This window comes from Hyperoodon ampullatus (genome assembly GCF_949752795.1).
Source record: "Hyperoodon ampullatus genome assembly, chromosome: 9".
Classification (NCBI taxonomy): Eukaryota; Metazoa; Chordata; class Mammalia; order Artiodactyla; family Ziphiidae; genus Hyperoodon; species Hyperoodon ampullatus.
The window spans coordinates 103,546,923-103,569,333 of NC_136922.1; the positions used below are offsets into that span (position 1 = coordinate 103,546,923).

Below are 22,411 nucleotides of genomic sequence, written 5' to 3' on the forward strand. Positions count from 1 at the left end.
TCTTTTTCTTATTGCACTAGCTAAAACCTCTAATACAATGTTGAATAGAAGAGGTGAAATTGGGCAGCCTTGCTGTGTTCTTGCTCTTAACACTCAGCTTTTCATCAGTGAGTATGATGTTATCTTTAGGTTTTTCATAGATGTTCTTTTTCAGGTTTAGGAAGTTCCCTTCTATTCCTAGTTTGCTGAGAATTTTTTCACCAGGCGGCTGTTGAATTTTGTCACATCATTTTCTGTGTATTGAGATGTGTGTATCTTTAGTTTGTGAAGATGGTAAATTATGTTGATTTTCTAATGTTAAACAGAGGTTATATTTATGGGCTATCCCCCACTTGGTCATGATGCATTATCCTTTTTATATATTATTGAATTTGATTTGCTGAAATTTTGTTTGGAATTTTATATCAGTGTTCGTGAGGGCTATGAATTTGTATTTGTCCTGACTATCTTTGTCTGGTTTTGTTATAGAGTAATGTTGGCCTTGTAGAATGAATTGTGAATTATCTTTTAGGATTTAATTTTTTAAATTTTTTAAATTTTTGGCTTCATTGGGTCTTCATTGCTGCATGCGGGCTTTCTCTAGTTGCGGTGAGCAGGGGATACTCTTCATTGTGGTGCGCAGGCTTCTCATTGCTGTGGCTTCTTTTGTTGCGGAGCACGGGCTCTAAGTGCGCGGGCTTCAGTAGTTGTGGCCCACAGGCTCAGTAGTTGTGGCTCACGGGCTCTAGAGCACAGGCTCGGTAGTTGTGGCGTGCCGGCTTAGTTGCTCTGCGTCATGTGGGATCTTCCCGGACCAGGGCTCGAACCCATGTCCCCTGCATTGGCAGGCGGATTCTCAACCACTGCACCACCAGGGAAGCCCCTATCAATTAAGTTTAGAGAAATCCATACACATCAGGCTTCTCTCAGGGGTGTAACCACGTGTGACGTGGTTTCAGCCTCCTACAATATCATTGTCCCATTCCTCCGAAGGGACTCAGTGTATAGTTTTCTGAAAATGATATACGCAGGACTAAATGTAATCCTAGAGATTGATCTGAGTAGCCTGAGTTCGCCCTGGACCACCTCTCTCTCTATTTGGGGGCATCCCCTCTCTCTCCCTGTGTCTCATCTACTCGCTCTTCGGTCACACAGTGATCCTACTGGAACGCAAGCCTTTTAATCCTATCTGTTTCTGTGAGGCCACGTTTTCCCACCTGACGTTTTAGGCCACGTGCAGCCCACAGCACTCGCCCCCTTTTCCCATCCTCTCAGGTCTTTTCTTGGTTCTGTCCTCTCATATTCTCATTCCTTGAAGCACGAGTCCGTATGCACCCGGTAAGCATGCCTTCTATATCTTCATCTACTCTTGGATAAAAATGTTAACCAGGGCTTCCCTGGTGGCGCAGTGGTTGAGAGTCCGCCTGCCGATGCAGGGGACAAGGGGTTCATGCCCCGGTCCAGGAAGATCCCACATGCCGCGGAGCGGCTGAGCCCGTGAGCCATGGCCGCTGAGCCTGCGCATCCGGAGCCTGTGCTCCGTGGCGGGAGAGGCCACAGCAGTGAGAGGCCCGCGTACCGCAAAAAAAAAAAAAAAAAAAAAAAAAGTTAACCAGCGCAAGGTTTTCTTCTAACATGGTGACATCAATCCATAAATATCCTAAAAGTCTGTCCAGGATCCCTGCGGGGCTGCCTGCCCAGCACGTGCTTCCCTGGGGTTTCCTACCCACTGCCCCCTTTTCACATGGCGGCAGTGCGTAGAGTGACTTTCTATTTTGACCCCACTATCTGGCCGTGATGGGCACCTAAGCCAAACTGAGCCAGTGAATCCTGTCCTGTGAATTTTGGGGAAGGGGGAAGTCTTACCAGTTTCTCCTTGGATGCTGGACTGTAGGACACGCTGATGTCAGCCGCATTTCCCACTCTGTGGGGTAAAGGAGGGAAAACAAGCCAGGTTGCAGAGACAGAATAAGAGTCATGTAATGAGCCTTGTAGAATACTGACTGCAAGGCACTGACCTGAGCATTTTACATATATTAATTCATTGAAACTTCACAACCTATGAGGTAGGTTGATGTAGCTATTGTTATCATTATAATTATTCCCAGATGTAAAGACAAGAGCAGAAATGGAGCATGTCCAGGTGGCTTTCAAGCCTCTGGTTAGACTTGCTCTTGGAGGCTCCAGGCTCCTGCCTGTTGTTAGGTCCTGTGGGACATTTGGGTCCTTTTACAGTGAACCTCTTTCTTATGCTTAAGCTAGTTCCAGTGGGTTTGTCATTTACAACCAAAATATTTCAAAATACAACCAAATAATATAGCCATCCAAACAATACTTAACAGCTAAAAACTAATATTACTAGAATTCAGGGTCTGTTCTTCTCTCAAGTGCACAAAAATATAGTAAAACATTTTTTGTCAAAGCCTTGGAAGAAATAATTACACCATATCCGTTACATTTCTTTGTTGCAATAGACTACACAAATGTAAGAACAACACATAGATTTTCTTTGAAGATAGAACAGTAAAGTTAATTGGAACCTTTCAGTGCGTATAAGCTTATTCATTCGTTTTTATGATAGAAACCAAAATATAGGTATAATTTGTGTTTATACTATGTTCAAAACAGAACTAATATTATCAAAGCAGAGTCTCAGGAAAAAGCGATTATTACTGGCATTAAGAAGGGAGGAGGGGCTTCCCTGGTGGCGCAGTGGTTGAGAGTCCGCCTGCCGATGCAGGGGACACGGGTTCGTGCCCCGGTCCGGGAGGATCCCACATGCTGCGGAGCGGCTGGGCCTGTGAGCCATGGCCACTGAGCCTGTGCGTCCGGAGCCTGTGCTCCGCAACAGGAGAGGCCACAACAGTGAGAGGCCCGCGTACCGCAAAAAAAAAAAAAAAAAAAAAAAGAGGGGAGGAATGATTTAGAAAATATTAGAACAACATAAGAAGTTTAAAGAAATTTTTGTATCTGAATTTTTGTATTTTAAATGTACTCACCTTATTATCATAATCATTGATTAAAGGATTAAAGAGGAAAAAATATGAATAAAGAAAAAAGGTGTTTGAATGAGTCCTCAAAACATCTAAGGCTTTTAGATGAATCATTTTCTTCCTCTTGCTTATGCCTGCAGGTGTCATAAAAAACAGTACCCATCCAACCTACCAACTGCCAGCATTGTCATTTGTTTCCACAATGAAGAATTTAATGCCTTGTTTCGGACAGTGTCCAGTGTCATGACTCTCACTCCACAGCATATCCTTGAAGAAATTATTTTGGTAGATGACATGAGTGAATTTGGTAAGATAGGACGCTAATCATCTATCTAATCTACTTTGAAGGTAGCGCTATCTCTGTGGCACTTGAGTTATTTTATACAAAGAACATTTTTCGGTGGGTTTTGTGGCAGGCACTTTGGTGCACTCGTGGCAATGTGAGAGCTGGTCCCTGTCCTTATGGTGTTGGGCTAATGGAATAGTTAGTGCTTCTGTGAGACAAATGTAGGGGCAAGCTGGTCTTTAGAGGTCATGCATGACGTTCAAGAAGTGATATCTAGGGGCTTCCCTGGTGGCACAGTGGTTGAGAGTCCGCCTGCCAATGCAGAGGACACGGGTTCGTGCCCCAATCTGGGAAGATCCCACATGCCGCGGAGCGGCTGGGCCCGTGAGCCATGGCCGCTGAGCCTGCACGTCCGGAGCCTGTGCTCCGCAACGGGAGAGGCCATAACAGTGAGAGGCCCACGTACAGCAAAAAAAAAAAAAAAAAAGAAGTGATATCTAGCAAACTATTACATATAGGATAGATAAACAACAAGGTCTACTGTATAGCACAGAAAACTATGTTCAATATCCTGTGCTAAATCATAATGGAAAAGAATATGTATATATATAACTGAATCACTTTGCTGTACAGTAGAAATTAACACAACATTGTAAATCAACTCTACTTCAATAAAGTAAATTTTTTTAAAAAGTGCTCTCTGAACTGAGGTCTGAAGGCTGAGTTCGGGTTATATCGATGGAGAGGAAGGAAAAAGCATTTTAGGCAGAGGTAATGGCATTATAAAGGCCCAGAGGCAAGAGAAAACATGGTGAGTTTGGAATAGTTCTGTATTTTATGTAGATTATGTATGAGTATAGTGGTAGGAGGGAGGGGGTAGTCCTGAAACCAGAAACGTAAAAAGACAGCCCCTCGTGAAGGCATTGTTTGAATTTTACTTGGAGAAAATAGGGAACGATTCCGAGGCTTAATGCAGGGGAATGACACAATCCAGGTACTTTACATGAAAGAATTCTAATCAGGACAACTACACTTAATGGCTTATTCCTCCATGTTCACTGGTTTTAAAGAACTATGACACTAGAACAAAATCTGATTAACTCCATTTAGCATTTGAGATTAGCTATTTTACAACTTAGTTACAAACCTCAGGCAAGCCAAGAGGGCCCAGATTAAGGATAAACTCTTTGAAGTCTGCAGGTTCCCTGTGAGGTGCATTTCTCAAGGAAGCGATGTATCTGTATTGGATAAGTTTTCTGCCTAACAGTTTACCTAATCCACCGTGCATCTGACCCACTATGGGCCGGGACAGAAAAAGAGGAGGAGAAACAGGAGGAAGAAGAACAGGCAGAGGAAGGAAAGAAGATGTCCCGGGAGGTTCACCTCAGAGAAATAACTGTAGATGCATCAGCTCAAAAGTGAAAGGGAGCTCAAGCTAATGTCAGCTACATTTAGGAATTCCACTCATTGGCCAGGCACTATCACGTATGACATTATTTGTGTGAGAGCCACGCAAATCAGAGGGGTCCAGTACTGTTTATTTCTGGTCTTGTGCCTAGGAGGGGGTGTGGAGGGATGGCCAGGTTCCTTATCTGACCAGTACCCTGAGCAGCACACCTGGCCACGTGTGGGGCAAGAAGGCCCCAGTAAAGCCATGAGCAGGCAGCAGGGTGGGATCTTTGCTGGACTGTGGAGTTCTAACTTCTCACCCAGAAGGACAAGGATCCTGCCATGGAGATGCATTTCCAGGATGACCGGGGAACCCCCCCACAGCCTTTCAGAACTATGCCAAGAGTTCAGAGACATACCTGGTGACTTCCTCAGATGTTCTCTAGGTATCAGAGGACTCACTGCTGATGGCTGAGGGATGGTTGGACTGCTGGACCGGACACTCTGCTTCTCCTCCTGGAACCATGGTCACCTGGTTGGTGGTCATTTCACCCACCCCACCAAGGAGCTTAGTCTTGGACCCACACAGAACCTCAAACAGGAAATGGGGTGTTCTGTGTCCTGATGAAGCTCAGGATTGATGTACCCCTGCTTTAAATCCACAGTGATTTCATGTGGGCTCTAGGAGAACTTTCTTCAACTGTAGCTAGTCTTTTCTAGCTCATACAAGTTGGTACTGCTGATGGAGTCCCTCAGCTTGGGAAAAGCAGGGGTCAGGGGCCCAGACAACTGCCCCCATTGAGTTACACGAGAGGCATGTCCAGAGCTGACCTGCTACTGTCCACCTTTCTCATAGTCCTGGTCCCTCTCGACTACAAGCCAACGACATGACCATCTTCTGAAGGACCCAAACCCTCCACTTCACGTCAGCAATGACCACTGCCAGAACGGCCTTATTTACTCCTAGGTCTGCCGCACCGAGTTCCTCTGGGTCCCGGATGTTGGGATGGGTTTGCAGACATCTGAGCTGAGATGCTGCCCCTACCCTGCAAGCAAAGCTGTGCGGCCTGCAGTCCGCCTCTGAGCAGGGCCCTGGCACTCTCTTTAAAGACAAGGAAAGAGGGCTTCCCTGGTGGCGCAGTGGTTGGGAGTCCGCCTGCCGATGCAGGGGATGCGCGTTCGTGCCCCAGTCCGGGAAGATCCCACATGCCTCAGAGCGGCTGGGCCCGTGAGCCATGGCCGCTGAGCCTGTGCGTCCGGAGCCTGTGCTCCGCAACGGGAGAGGCCACAACAGTGAGAGGCCCGCATAGAGCAAAAAAAAAAAAAAAAAGACAAGGAAAGAGATCCCTCCTTCTGACTAGACTACAATGAACCCTGGCCTCCTGATCCAGATTCCTAGGTCTTAGAGGAGTTTAAACCTCTGAGGCATCTGTATCCATCTCACCAGAGACTTCATATTAACCTCCAAGTATTGAGTGACTGTTAAGTACCAGGCTCTGTGCTCGGTCATGGATTTCTTCCTCTCACTGCAGACCTGCAAGGAATATGGTACGTCTGCCTTCTCACAGTTGAGGAAACTGAGACTCAAGTGGTGTGATAACCTGCCTGGGAATTATTGCAGAGTTAAGAGCACGATTGTTAATACTAAAGTCAAATTGCCCCAAAGAGTCATAACTCATGCTTTTTCTATTAACATTTTAATAGTGATTTATTAAAATAGAGGTATTTCACTAGAAACACAGAAGGATGTTTGCAGTTGATTTCAATGCTGAATCTCTTTTTGTTCACGTTTTGTTCACATTTTATGCACGTTCATCTGATAAAATTTTCTTTTAAGGTTAGAATGTCTGTGGAATAGCATAGTTTTTAGGAATCAATCAAAATTGTGAGAAATTGGTTTAATTTCTTTACTTATAGTTTACAATTGTCAAGTGTTGACTTTTTTTTCCAGATGATTTGAAAGAGAAACTAGACTATCACCTGGAAATTTTTCGGGGAAAGATTAAATTAATAAGAAACAAAAAGAGAGAGGGACTGATTCGAGCAAGGCTGATTGGAGCATCACGTGCCTCAGGTATGAACATGTCGTTGGGAACATGACCCTGTGTCTGTCTGCATCACAGAGATCTTCTTGTCTGTATCGAAATCATCCTCATGGAGACCCTCCATGTCTCCACTGGCGTAAGCAGAAGAGCGGAAATATATTTCAGCCATATGAGTCTTTAATCTTCTTTTGACCCTGAAAAGATTCAAAATGTTAATTTGTTATTTCAGATAGATGATATTCTTTTGCAGGGGTCATAATGTCAGCCTCCTGTCGCAGGATGAGTTCCCCCAGGTACAAACTCTGGGATGGAGTTTTAAATACGTGCAGGGAACCCACTGGGGTGCTCTTGGGAACCACATAAGGGGAGCAGAAAGCAAGACTATCGGGAGAGTGGGGCTGTGATGCAGCTGCCGACCCATGGGGAACTCTGAAGCTAGGAGGGTGTCAGTTCAGGGCCTCTGGCAAGCAGAGGCCAAGACGAAATGGGAGACGTGTTTACGGAGAAATGTCTGTGAAGGATAAAGGGGAGAGGGAAAAGCGTGGACCAGAAGCTTCTGTCCTGACACCTGTGGAAAGAGGCAAGGAAGGAAGGGAAGGTTGCAAGCCCTTCAGTCTGCTGCGTGGCTCCCAGAAAGGCTCCCAGGGGCTGGTGGGGAGCCCCAGAGCAAAGACCGCCCATTGGAGGAGTCCTGCATGGGCGCCCCAGTGGCCCAGCTCTTGTTCATCCCCCGCCTCCTCCCCCCCCAGTGTGCTTAGTGATTGGCTGGGAGCCCCCTGGGAGGGCATGGCCTTAGTGTGTGTACTGCAGAAGATCCCAAAGCTTTGGAAGCTGTCAACCCCACTCCTCATGGCAGGTTCTCTTGAAGGGAGGTCTGAGCAGCACACTCAAGAGTGGTGCAGGGAGGCCCCACCTGGCCCAGGTAAGGGGACCAGACAGGGATGAGGACACCCTCTGCCCCCCAGGGAGGGGGCATCACTTTGGACCAGGCAGCCACATCCTCGCCAAGGGCAGTTCCTGGGGAGTGGACTGAGTCCCGAGGGGAATCTGAGCATTCCGACTTTCAAGCTTCCTGGAAACCCGAATGATCAGAGGGTTGTTTGCAGAATATTAAACTAGGACAAAAGGTGATGGGTAATGTTTAAGGGTCTTTCATCAGGCCATGTGGCAGTCTGAGGAAATGTCTCTGTTCTTTAGTAAGGCTATTTCCTTATTGAGTAGAAGGCCACATAAAAGCAAAATCTGATTCTTTTTTTCTCTGTTGGCCTGATTGAGACATTCTCTTATTTAACTACACAGATAATATGTATTAATTGTCCAAAACGCAATATAAACCACTAAAACTGCATGGCATGTATCTTTTCAGAACTTTGGTTCTATACATTAATATACATATGTGTGTATGTATGCACACACATGTGCATACATACACACATGCACACATAGATTTAAGGATTTTTAAATATATGGAATCGTACTATCTCTATTGTTCTGAGACTTACTCTTTTAATTCCAATTTAATGTTTTGGAACTTTTCCCATGACAATACTTGAGACTTACCTCAGTTTTTTTTTTTACTGCATTGTATGGTATTCCATATGGATTCCATAATGGATTGCCATAATTTGTTTAACCATTTGTCATTTGGTGATTTTTACTTTTTACTATTACTCAAAAAAAAAGTTGTATCGGCAATTCTTATACATATACCTTTGTGGAAATGAATGCTTATGCCTATGGGATAGATTGCTAAAAGTGGAACTGCTGGGCAAAAGGGAATCCTTATTTTAAATTTTGATGGATACTGCCAAACTGTCCTTAAAAAGATGGCACCAATTCACAGTTCCATCACAGGGTGTAAGAGGGCCCTCTCCCTGGAGCCTGGCTGACGCTGGATTATTTGTTACCAATCATTCTAGTGTTTGCCAAATTTGGTCAAAAACCGGTATCCTTTATTTTCTTGGCATTTCCTCGATTACTAGCAGCGTGGAGTGTTTTTTCATATTTTTGTAGATTTTTTATAGATTTTTCTGTGAATTTGGTCTGTTCCTATCCTTTGTCAATTGTTTGATTGGGTTGTCCGTTTGTTCCTGATTCGGAGGTGCCTTTATGATAACGAATCCTGTATTATGTACACCGAGAATATCATTCCCCAGTCTGTGGCTGACCTTCCCATCTTTGTGGATAGTGTCTTATGTTGAACGGAAGTTCACCAAAAAACCCACTTCCTCTTAGTGGACACAGAACCACCCTGGGCTTTCCTGACTTCCTTTCAGTAGGAATGGCCTTGTGACTATATTTCAACCACATTTCCTGACCAAGGCTTGTAGGAAGTTGGTTTATCCGCCTCCACACTTTATTCCCCCTTCTGGCTGACTAGGGTGGCGCTGACTGGAGTGACCTTGAAGGGCATGGGTTGAAGATGGAAGAGATCCCATCAGCTTGTGTCCCTGAGTGACCCCGTGGAGGAGAGCTTCCCCTCAATCAGGAACCTGCCTTGGACGACTAAATGAGGAGAAATAAACTTTGACTGCATTAGAGCCATTACAAATTTTGGAGTTTTATTATACTAGCAACTAGCTTTAACTTAATAAAACAATCAGGACTTCCCTGGTGGCATAGTGGTTAAGAATCTGCCTGCCACCTCTATTCACAATAGCCCGGAGCTGGAAACAACCTAAGTGTCCATCATCGGATGAATGGATAAAGAAGATGTGGCACATATATACAATGGAATATTACTCAGCCATAAAAAGAAACGAAACTGAGCTATTTGTAATGAGGTGGATAGACCTAGAGTCTGTCATACAGAGTGAAGTAAGTCAGAAAGAGAAAGACAAATACCGTATGCTAACACATATATATGGAATTTTTTTTTTAAATGTCATGAAGAACCTAGGGGTAAAACAGGAATAAAGACACAGACCTACTTGGGAATGGACTTGAGGATATGGGGAGGGGGAAGGGTAAGCTGTGACAAAGCGAAAGAGAGGCATGGACATATATACACTACCAAACGTAAGGTAGATAGATAGTGGGAAGCAGCCGCAGAGCAGAGGGAGATCAGCTCGGTGCTTTGTGACCGCCTGGAGGGGTGGGATGGGGAGGGTGGGAGGGAGGGAGATGCATGAGGGAAGGGATGTGGGAACAGATGTATATGTATGACTGATTCACTTTGTTATAAAGCAGAAACTAAAAAAAAAAAAAAAAAAAAAGAATCCGCCTGCCAATGCATCAAACACAGGTTCGAGCCCTGGTCCAGGAAGATCCCACATTCCACGGAGCAACTAAGCCCGTGCGCCACAACTACTGAAGCCCATGTGCCCTAGAGCCCGTGCTCCACAACGAGAGAAGCCACTGCAATGAGAAGCCCGGACACCTCAACGAAGAGTAGCCCCCGCTTGCCGCAACTAGAGAAAGCCCTCGTGCAGCAACGAAGACACAATGCAGGCAAAAAAAAAAATCAGATGTATCAATATTTTTCTTTATGATTTTTGTGTCTTGTTTCAGAGATTCTTCCTTATTCCATGATCATGACGATATCCTGCATTTTTTTAAATTTTGCTTTTTTACGTTATATTATTAATCCACCTAGAATTGATTGTTCTGGGAATGGTGTAAGGTAAGAATCTAATGTCCTTTATCCTTTATGGCTAACCACTTCTCTCCATGCCATTCATTAAGTAGCGCAGTCTTTCTTCATAGATTACGGCGCTACTTCTATCACTGACATCTGTGTATTCCTGCATTTCATTCTGGCATCTCTCTTCTCTATATTATTGTATTTGTGTATTTCTAAGGCTAATCACACCCTCTCTAGATTAGGATAGCTTGATAAGATGTTTTTATAACTTGTAGGTCAAATATTTCCATGTCATTCTGCAAAATCGTCTTAACTTAGGATCATCCCATTAAGTTCCACAAAAAATCTATTGAGATTTTCACTGGAATTGCATGGAGTTTATAGATTAAAATGGGAGAGAATTTACATCTTTTTTTTTTTTTTTTTTTTTGCGGTACGCGGGCCTCTCACTGTTGTGGCCTCTCCCGTTGCGGAGCACAGGCTCCGGACACGCAGGCTCAGTGGCCATGGCTCACGGGCCTAGCCACTCCACGGCATGTGGGATCTTCCTGTACCGGGGCACGAACCCGTGTCCCCTGCATCGGCAGGCGGACTCTCAACCACTGCGCCACCAGGGAAGCCCGAGAATTTACATCTTTTTAATGATGTCTTCCCATTCATGGACATTTATTCAGATCTACTTTTGCATTCTTTCAATACTGTTTTGTCATTTTCTCCATAGATACCGTATGCAAAGATTTATTCCTGTTTATCTTTGTTTCTTGTGTTTTTTAAATTGTGATTTGGGATCTTCCTGTTGCATTTTCTAATTACTGGTATATAGGAATGAGATACTTAAAAAAAATTTTTTTTAATACTTGGCTGCATTGGGTCTTCATTGCTGCATGCAGGCTTTCTCTAGCTGCAGCGAGCGGGGGCTACTCTTCATTGCGGTGCGCGGGCTTCTGATTGCAGTGGCTGCTCTTGTTGCAGAGCACAGGCTCTAGGCGGTTGGGCTTCAGTAGTTGTGGCACATGGTCTCGGTAGTTGTGGCTCGCGGGCTCTAGAGCTCAGGCTCAGTAGTTGTGGCGCACGGGCTTAGCTGCTCCTCGGCATGTGGGATCTTCCTGGACCAGGGCTCGAACCTGTGTCCCCTGCATTGGCAGGTGGATTCTTAACCACTGCACCACCAGGGAAGTCCCTCTCTTGCATTTTTTGTCAACTGAAAATAGACAATTTTCCCTCTTCGTCTCTAACACTGAATTGAAGTGGAGATAGTAGGTCATCCTTTCCTTATTCCTAACTTTAATGGGAACAATTCTAAATTTTCACTTAAATATTGTATTTATCGATATTAGTTTCCTGGGGCTGCCATAACAAAGCACCACAAACCAGCTAGTTTAAAATAACAGAAATTGACTGCCTCGCAATACTTGAGGCCAGAAGTCCAAAATCGAGGTGTCAGCAGGGCCGCAGTCTCTCTGAAAGCTGTAGGGGAGGATCCTTCCTTGTTTCTCCCAGCTTCTGGTGGTGGCCGTCAATCACTGGCTTGCAGCAGCATCCCTCCGGTCCCTGTCCCTGTGGTCACATGGCCTTCTCCCTGTGTGACTAAGGACACCAGTCATATTGGATTAAGCACCCACCCTACTCTAGTAGTACCTCATCTTAACTAATTACATCTGCAACACGCTATTTCTAAATAAAGTCACATTCTGAGACACTAGGGGTTCAGACTTGAATACGTCTTTTGGGGAGGACATACTTCAACCCGTAACCCTGCCATAGAGTTGTGTTGTTTTAAGGAGAAGAAGTCTTATTAATTTTTTAGTTTAGAAATTTTCAAACCCACAGAGCACTTCTATACCCTCATCTAGATTCACTAGATGTTAATATCTTACAACACCCACTCCATTCATACATAATCTCACTTCCTCTCCATCCCTCCCCCACACACACACACAGCATCTACGTTCAAAATTAAGAGAGGCTTAGAATTTTCTTTTTTTTTTGGTACTGTTTTCTTACATTGATACTTTGCTTTATTAGACTCATAGAATGAACTGTATGGTTTTTCCTCTTTTTCTTTTTTCTGAATATCTACATAAGACAGATTATGTAGATATTTGGAAAATTACATAAAATTGGCCTATAAACTATCCAGGCACTGGTATCATTTTTGGTTTCCTCTATAATCCAGGTATTTTTTTAAGTGAATTTTAAAGTTTCCAAACATAAGGGATTTAAAAAAAAAAACATTTGTTTATTTGGCTGCATCGGGTCTTAGTTGCGGCACGCAGGATCTTCGTCGTGCATGCGGGGTTTTTAGTTGCGGCATGTGGGATCTCTCTAGTTCCCTGACCAGGGGTCAAACCCAGGCCCCCTGCATTGGGAGCGCAGAGTCTTAGCCACTGGACTACCAGGAAGTCCCCAAACATAAGGGATTTTTCTAAATTGTCTTAATTGCTGATTACTAGCTTAAGTGTATCATGGTTAGAATTTCTGGTCTGTTGTTTTGTTGCGATCTCCTTTGTGTCTTAAAGCTGGGTCAGAGTTTCAAAACATCTATGTGTATTTGAAAAAAATAAATTTTCTCTTTTTGGCTGTAGGTTTTATATAGATCTAATTTTGTTGCTCAAATACACTGTATTCTTATTCATCTAATTTGACGTGACATAAATAGTAATTTTGTCAGTGCTTTGCTATATCTACCAGTCAGTCTATATTTGCTGACCCCCACCCCCTGCCCTGTGATGTAGGCTGCCTAGGCTAGGCTTTGCTTCCGGATTAGAAACTGTGCAATCCTGGGATGTGGGCAGGTGAGGCAAGAGCTGGTGACCCGTCATTAACTATTCATGTATGCACTCCTCCAATCAAGGATTTATCTAGCACCTCCTATGTGCTGTCCATGAACATTTATTCTTTTTAAAAAATTTTTATCAACTCTATTGAGATACAACTTACATAAAATAAAGTGTACCCATTGAACACGGGTCATCGGTTTTCATACGATGCTAACGTGTACTTGCAGGTTTAGAGTTGTGTTCGCTTCCCGAGGAGCTGATATTCGCGTTCTCATGACGTCACTCTGTCTCTTGTAGAGGCTTCAGATTCGTTCCCTGCTCTTGCTCTGACCTCATCACTTACCCACCTCCCCTTCGCTCTATCCCAGCGGCACTGACCTTCTTGCTGCTCCTCAAACATACTGACTATACTTCTATCTCAGAGGCTTTGCATGTGATGTCCCCCCCTGGAATGTTGTTCTTCCAGACACCTGCATGACCTGTTACTTCACTTCGTTCAGTTCTCTGTAAACACATGTCGCCTTATCAGAGAGGCCTTGCGAAATCACCCTGTACAAAACAGCAAGCCCCTATTCTTCTCTGTCATCCTTCCTCTGATGGATTTTTTTTCTTGTAATATTCATAGTTACCTGTCTACTCAACTGTGTGGGTGCTGCTGCCCACATGATGACTGAAGTTGCCCTTAAGTTGCAGTAGCTGAGACTTCCCTGGCAGTCCAGTGGTTAAGACTCCACGCTTCCACTGCAAGGGGCATGGGTTCAGTTCCTGGTCAGGGAACTAAGATCCCACAAGCCACGGGGCGGCATAAACAAATAAGTAAATAAATAAATCGCAGTAGCTGAGACAGCTGTGATGAGCCATGTGCTGTGCCCTCGGGCAGGAAGGAAAATGACAGCAACTGGGGGCATAATTCCATCAAGGAGAATTAGAAGGTGAGGGTTTTGCAAAGTGGAGACAAGGTGAGAAAGAGAAGCTATAATCAGATGGCCTGAATCTAAAGGAAAGGGGACTTTTTTTTTTTTTGCTTGGGAGCAGAAATGTTATGGCTCAGAGGCAGCCATAAGTAGCTGGGAAATGCCGATGTTGCCCTGGACCCAAGGATTCATGCAGTTAGGGAGGAAAAGGAGGAACTTTCTATCAGTAATGTTGCTGGGGAAATAGCATCTTCTAGGGAGAGTCTGGGCTTACATAAGGCAAGAAGTTCTGTAGGAGAATTTTGTGGAAAAAAAAATTAGGGAAATTCACTTTAAATAAGAGAACTGTGGAAAGGGTAAAAGGGTAGTCCACAGTGGAGGAAGAAGTTTGGGGAAAGAAATACAGGGCAATCTGGGGGTGAGAATGGAGTATCTTCTACTGAATTGGCCTGGATGGTCAGCAAGCGGCCAAGATGGCAGAGATGAGGTGTAGATTTCAACTGCCGTCCTAAAAGCAAAAGGTTAACAAAATCTAACACGCTGTTGAGAGCTTGCATTGTTGCTTGACATTCACACAGAATGAGAGATGATTTTGTTGCCTAAATATGGTAGACAGAATAATGCCCTTCCCCAAAGAAGGTGTCCTAATCCCCCAAACCTGTTAATATGTTACCCTATGTGATTAACGTTAAGGGCTTTGGGATGGGGAATGAGCCTGGATTATCCAGGTGGGCTCACTCTAATCACATGAGCCCTTAAGACTGGAAGAGCCTCCAGGCTGTGGGCAGAGGGTCAGAGAGATGCGTGTGATGACTCCATCCGCTGTAGTTGGCTTTGAAGATGGATGAAAGGGACCAAGGAATGTGCGTAGTTTCTAGAAGCTGGAAAAGGCTTCTCCCCTAGGGCCTCCGGGAAGGAGGCCAACCCCTTGATTTTTTAGCCCAGGGAGACCTATGTTGGACGTCTGACCTACAGGACTGTAAGAGAATATATTTTTGTTCTTTTATGCCACTAAGTTTATGTAAAGAAACACTAATATATCTAGAAAGAGACCCCTCTGCAGGTGCTTGACCTTGAGTTGGAGGGTGGTAGTTATCTGACTTCCTGACAGTTCAGCTGCTTCTGGAATTGAAGCTGCTCAGGCTGACGAGGAAGCTTTGCAGGCGGGAGCAAAGGGGCCACATAGTTTTGGGTAGAGGGGCCCTTGAGCAGCTTCTCCAAAGGCAGCCGTGCAGAGGGCAGTGTCTGACTCTCCACCACAAACATCCAAGGGAGGTGACACAGGGCAATACAAAGAGCACTGGTTTTCGAACCAGAGCCATGGTTTCAAGTTTGGTAGGTGCCAGTTACCAGCTACGGGATCTTGGGCAAGCCACTTCTCCGAGCCTCAGCTTCCCAATCCATGATATGGGAACAAAGATATCTAACTAATGTAGTTGTTGGAATGATTGAATGAGGTAATTATGAACACTTTTTTTTAAGCATTAAGTATTAAACAAATGCTTATTAGAAAGTGATTAGTATAAATAATTAAAACATAAATATTTAATTTACATGCTTCAAAATGGTAAAATACATAAAATAAAACTAGGAGAAATACAGAGCAAAAGTAATGAAAATATAGATCATTCACAGTGGAAAGTCTCTTGGAGATTTTAGAACTCACCAGCCTTATTTCCCAGTTAGAGAAGCTAATCTCCCTAATAGATCAGAGACTTGTCCCAGGTCACGTAATTCAGGACTCAAACCCGCAAATTCTGGTTTCCATTGCAGTAAACAGTATCATCACACTACCAGGTCATGGAAACATAGCAAGCAAGCAAACAAAAATGAGAAATTCAAATAGCATAGTCACTTAATTGCTTTTTACAAAATCCAAATGGCTATGTTTAACAGATTTATCCTGCGAATGAAATGGAAATGTTTGGATATTGTACAAAAATTGATCAAACACTTAAGCCCAAAGAGATTCTCTATAAATTCCCCCAAACTAGATTTTGCACACCACATTCTTAAACATCAACACAAAAAAAAAAAAAAAAAAAAAGAGAGAGCAGTAACATAATATGTAGGTTAATAAAAATGAAAATATGTAAGACCTTAAAAATGATTGCTTTAGAGACCAAATTGAGAATATTTAAAATAAATAAATGAGTTATGTTTAAATGTAAAAATGTAGAAACTAAAGAAAAGCAGAAAATAAAATGAAATAAGAGGAGAAAAAAACTGAAAATATTGAGCGAGATTGATACAGCATTTGTTGTTTTTTAAAAATAGGGTAACAAACCTTGCAAAACCACAGTCCCTAGAGAAATAGATTGCTACAGAAAAGCAGAAAGGAAGCTTCCACTCAGGGAAAGATGAAGAATATATCTCCCAACTTTTAACTTCAGTGAGTAATTCAGTTTTGAACATTCCACAAATATTTTTTTTGGAAGGAAGTATGGGAAAGATCCTTTATCAGGCAGATTGAACCTCATGCCCTTAAATTATTTCAGATCCTAAGGAGAAGTTGGTTTAATCTGGGAAGACAGGGTTTTAGATAAGATACAGATGATTATATGTAGGTTCTCTCTATAAACAATAAATAGAACAATCCTTTCTATAACTCCCGGGGCCAACAGAAGTCAAACAACTGCTCCACTTCCTGGCAATAAACTTAAATAAATATTTTGACATTCCCACAAAATATTCTTGTGATTGTGGGAAGCAGCCAGGAGGGACCCCAGTACCCCTTTGCTCTCATTAAAGCATGTAAGTTTCCCCCAGAAAATGCCTTATGATGAGTGAAAAATAATCAAGTTTCATTGAAATGTAGGGGCTAGGTAGCTTGTTCCCACATGCTTTGTAATTTATATTAGTACTCAGAAAAACTCAATATTGCTTTACATGTATAATTTTTAATTATTTTGCAATTTATAATACCATATTTGTGGTCTTCCTGGGTCATTCAAATTGTCAAAGTTGAAAATATTTAAATCTTTAAATGCCAAGTGTATGTACGCTATATATGATAAAGAGGACACCGCAAGTTAGTATGGGAGAAAGGCGTTTTTTGGGGTTTTGTTGTGGTTATTTTTTTATGGCCCTCAAACAATTAGTTATTTGAGAAAAATTTTAATCTTCATTTTATACCAGACACCAAATAAATTCTAGCCGGATTAATAATTTTATTTTTAAAAGTCAAACCATTAAGTTGTTATAAGAGAAATTTTTAAACAGAAAAAGAAAACATTAATACTTAACCGTTCTGCAAAGAAGAAATTTCAAAGCTTAAAACCAACGGACTTGGGGCTTCCCTGGTGGTGCAGTGGTTGAGAGTCCGCCTGCCGATGCAGGGGACACGGGTTCATGCCCCGGTCCAGGAAGATCCCACATGCCGCGGAGTGGCTAGGCCCGTGAGCCATGGCCACTGAGCCTGCGCTCCGCAACGGGAGAGGCCACAACAGTGAGAGGCCTGCGTAACGCAAAAACAAACAAACAAACAAAACCCAATGGACTTAAAAGTTCTCATCGCAAGAAAAAAAATTTTTTTGTAACTATATATAGTGATAGATTTTAACTAGACTTACTATGGTGATCATTTTGAAATATATATACAAGTATCAAATCATTACATTGTACAACTGAAATTAATATAATATGTCAATTATACCTTAAAAAAAAAGGAAAAACAGCTTACTACAAAAAATGAAAAACTGTAAAAAATGATAAAATTAAATAACAATAGGCTGGGGAAATAGTATAACTAAGATAGATAAAAAGTTAATATTCTTGGGCTTCCCTGGTGGCGCAGTGGTTGAGAATCTGCCTGCCAATGCAGGGGACACGGGTTCAAGCCCTGGTCTGGGAAGATCCCATATGCCGCAGAGCAACTAGGCCCGTGAGCCACAACTACTGAGCCTGCGCGTCTGGAGCCTGTGCTCCGCAACAAGAGAGGCCGCGATAATGAGAGGCCCGCGCACCGCGATGAAGAGTGGTCCCCGCTTGCCACAACTAGGGGAAGCCCTCACACAGAAACAAAGACCCAACACAGCAAAAATTAATTAATTAATTAATAAACTCCTACCCCCAACATCTAAAAAAAAAAAAAAAAAGTTAATATTCTTACTATGTAAAATGTACATACCAAACCATTAAAAACAAACAAACCAACCATGACTCCCATACCTAAACAGTCAAAAAATATAAACATTCCATTTGCAAATGGCTAATCACCTGAAAAAAAGTTCAACCTCACCAGTAAATTTTAAAAAATTAACCAGATATTATTTGTTTATTGAGGTGAGATATATACTTAACATAAGATTGAAATGAACAATTCAGGGATGTTTAGCATAGTCACCATGTTGTACAACCACCACCCCATGCAGTTCTGTAGTATTTTCATCACCCTGGAAGAAAACTCCACACCCATTAAGCAGTTTCTTCCCATTTCCCCATCTCCCAGCCCCTGGCAACCAACAATCTGCATCTTGTCTCTGGGTTTACTTTTCTGAATATTTCATATTAATGGAATCGTACCTTTTATGTCTGGCTCTTTCACTAGCATAATGTTTTTGAGATTCATCTACATGTGTCAGCACTTCATTTTTTTATGTCTGGATAATATTCCATTGTATGCATATATACAGTTTGTTTCTCCATTCATCTGTTGGTAGACATTTGGGCTGTTTCCTTCTTTGGGCTATTGTAAGGAGTACTGCTGTGGACAAGCGTATACATGTATACATTTGAATTTTTTATTTTTTTATTTTACTTCTTTAGTTTTTGTCTGTGTTGGGCCTTTGTTGCTGCACGTGGGCTTTCTCTAGTTGCAGCGAACGGGGGCTACTTTTTTTTTTAACGTTTTTATTGGAGTATAATTGCTTTACAATGGTGTGTTAGTTTCTGCTTTATTAGAAAGTGAATCAGTTATACATATACATATATCCCCATATCTCTTCCCTCTTGTGTCTCCCTGCCTCCCACCCTCCCTGTCCCACCCTTCTAGCTGGTCACAAAGCACAGAGCTGATCTCCCTGTACTATGCAACTGCTTCCCGCTAGCTATTTATTTTACATTTGGTAGTGTTTATATGTCCATACATACACTACCACTCTCTCGCTTTGTCCCAGCTTACCCTTCCCCCTCCCCGTGTCCTCAGGTCCATTCTCTAGTAGGTCTGCGTCGTTATTCCCGTCTTGCCCCTAGGTTCTTCATGACCTTTTTTTTTTTTTTTTAGATTCCATATATATGTGTTAGAATACGGTATTTGTTTTCCTCTTTCTGACTTACTTCACTCTGTATGACAGACTCTAGGTCCATCCACCTCACTACAAATAACTCAGTTTCGTTTCTTTTTATGGCTGAGTAATATTCCATTGCATATATGTGCCACATCTTCTTTATCCATTCATCCAACGATGGACACTTAGGTTGCTTCCATCTCCTGGCTATTGTAAATAGAGCTGCAGTGAACATTGTGGTACATGACTCTTTTTTAATTATAGTTTTCTCAGGGTATATGCCCAGTAGTGGGATTGCTGGGTCATATGGTAGTTCTGTTTTTAGTTTTTTAATGAAATTCCATACTGTTCTCCATACTGGCTGTATCAATTTACATTCCCACCAACAGTGCAAGAGGATTCCCTTTTCTCCACACCCTCTCCAGCATTTATTGTTTGTAGATTTTTTGATGGGCCATTCTGACTGGTGTGAGATGATACCGCATTGTAATTTTGATTTGCATTTCTCTAATGATTAATGATGTTGAGCATTCTTTCATGTGTTTGTTGGCAATCTGTATATCTTCTTTGGAGAAATGTCTGTTTAGGTCTTCTGCCCATTTTTGGGTTGGGTTGTTTGTTTTTTTGATATTGAGCTCCATGAGCTGCTAGTAAATTTTGGAGATTAATCCTTTGTCAGTTGCTTCAATTGCAAATATTTTCTCCCATTCTGAGGGTTGTCTTTTTGTCTTGTTCATGGTTTCCTTTTCTGTGCAAAAGCATTTAAGTTTCATTAGGTCCCATTTGTTTATTTTTGTTTTTATTTCCATTTCTCTAGGAGGTGGGTCCAAAAGGATCTTGCTGTGATTTATGTCATAGACTGTTCTGACTATGTTTTACTCTAAAAGTTTGATAGTGTCCGGCCTTACATTTAGGTCTCTAATCCATTTTGAGTTTATTTATGTGCATGGTGTTAGGGAGTGTTCTAATTTCATTCTTTTAAATGTAGCTATCCAGTTTTCCCAGCACCACTTATTGAAGAGGCTGTCTTTTCTCCATTGTATATTCTTGCCTCCTTTATCAAAGATAAGGTGACCATATAGGTGTGTGGGGTTATCTCCGGACTTTCTATCCTGTTCCATTGATCGATATTTCTGTTTTTGTGCCAGTACCATACTGTCTTGATTACTATAGCTTTGTAGTATAGTCTGAAGTCTGGGAGCCCGATTCCTCCAGCTCCGTTTTTCTTTCTCAAGATTGCTTTGGCTATTCGGGGTCTTTTGTGTTTCCATACAAATTGTGAAATTTTTCGTTCTAGTTCTGTGAAAAATGCCATTGGTAGTTTGATAGGGATTGCATTGAATCTTTAGATTGCTTTGCGTAGTACAGTCATTTTCACAATGTTGATTCTTCCAACCCAAGAACATGGTGTATCTCTCCATCTATTTGTATCATCTTTAATTTCTTTCATCAGTGTCTTATAGTTTTCTGCATACAGGTCTTTTGTCTCCCTAGGTAGGTTTATTCCTACGTATTTTATTCTTTTTGTTGCAATGGTAAATGGGAGTGTTTTCTTAATTTCACTTTCAGATTTTTCATCATTAGTGATAGGAATGCCAGAGATTTCTGTGCATTAATTTTGTATCCTGCTACTTTATCAAATTCATTGATTAGCTCTAGTAGTTTTCTGGTAGCATCCTTAGGATTCTCTATGTATAGTGTCATGTCATCTGCAAAGAGTGACAGTTTTACTTCTTCTTTTCCAATTTGGATTCCTTTTATTTCTTTTTCTTCTCTGATGGCTGTGGTTAAAACTTTCAAAACTATGTTGAATAATAGTGGTGAGAGTGGGCAACCTTATCTTGCTCCTGATCTTAGTGGAAATGGTTTCAGTTTTTCACCATTGAGAATAATGTTGGCTGTGGGTTTGTCATATATGGCCTTTATTATGTTGAGGTAAGTTCCCTCTATGCCTACTTCCTGGAGGGTTTTTATCACAAATGGGTGTTGAACTTTGTCAAAAGTTTTCTCTGCATCTATTGAGATGATCATATGGTTTTTCTCCTTCAATTTGTTAATATGGTGTATCACATTGATTGATTTACGTATATTGAAGAATCCTTGTTTCCCTGGGATAAACCCCACTTTACCATCATGTATGATCCTTTTAATGTGCTGCTGGATTCTGTTTGCTAGTATTTTGTTGAGGATTTTTGCATCTATGTTCATCAGTGATATTGGTCTGTAGTTTTCTTTTTTTCTGACATCTTTGTCTGGTTTTGGTATCAGGGTGATGGTGGCCTCGTAGAATGAGTTTGGGAGTGTTCCTCCCTCTGCTATATTTTGGAAGAGTTTGAGAAGGATAGGTGTTAGCTCTTCTCTAAATGTTTGATAGAATTCGCCTGTGAAGCCATCTGGTCCTGGGCTTTTGTTTGTTGGAAGATTTTTAATCGCAGTTTCAATTTCAGTGCTTGTGATTGGTCTGTTCATATTTTCTATTTCTTCCTGATTCAGTCTTGGCAGGTTGTGCATTTCTGAGAATTTGTCCATTTCTTCCAGGTTGTCCATTTTATTGGCATAGAGTTGCTTGTAGTAATCTCTCATGATCCTTTGTATTTCTGCAGTGTCAGTTGTTACTTCCCCTTTTTCATTTTTAATTCTATTGCTTTGAGTCTTCTCCCTTTTTTTCTTGATGAGTCTGGCTAATGGCTTATCAATTTTGTTTGTCTTCTCAAAGAACCAGCTTTTAGTTTTATTGATCTTTGCTATCGTTTCCTTCATTTCTTTTTCATTTATTTCTGATCTGATCTTTATGATTTCTTTCCTTCTGCTAACTTTGGGGTTTTTTTGTTCTTCTTTCTCTAATTGCTTTAGGTGTAGGGTTAGGTTGTTTCTTTGAGATGTTTCTTGTTTCTTAAGGTAGGCTTGTATTGCTATAAACTTCCCTCTTAGAACTGCTTTTGCTGCATCCCATAGGTTTTGGGTCATCGTGTTTTCATTGTCATTTGTTTCTAGGTATTTTTTGATTTCATCTTTGATTTCTTCAGTGATCTCTTGGTTATTACGTAGTGTATTGTTTATCCTCCATGTGTTTGTACTTTTCACAGGTTTTTTCGTGCAATTGATATCTAGTCTCATAGCGTTGTGGTCAGAAAAGATACTTGATATGATTTCAATTTTCTTAAATTTACTAAGGCTTGACTTGTGACCCAAGATATGATCTATCCTGGAGAAT

The 22,411-nt window shown here is 41.9% G+C and overlaps 1 protein-coding gene across 1 annotated transcript in view; it reads left to right on the top strand.

The window, feature by feature from the left end:
• The window catches only part of GALNTL5 (polypeptide N-acetylgalactosaminyltransferase like 5), a gene marked incomplete at both ends in the record, with an annotated part of 71,288 nt that overhangs the window by 13,524 nt on the left and 35,353 nt on the right, over nt 1-22,411 (top strand). The window contains 2 exons of the mRNA XM_079711887.1: nt 3,113-3,279; nt 6,599-6,721. Of these exons, the coding sequence (XP_079568013.1) occupies nt 3,113-3,279; nt 6,599-6,721 (290 nt within the window). The remainder of the gene's footprint in view (nt 1-3,112; nt 3,280-6,598; nt 6,722-22,411) is intronic.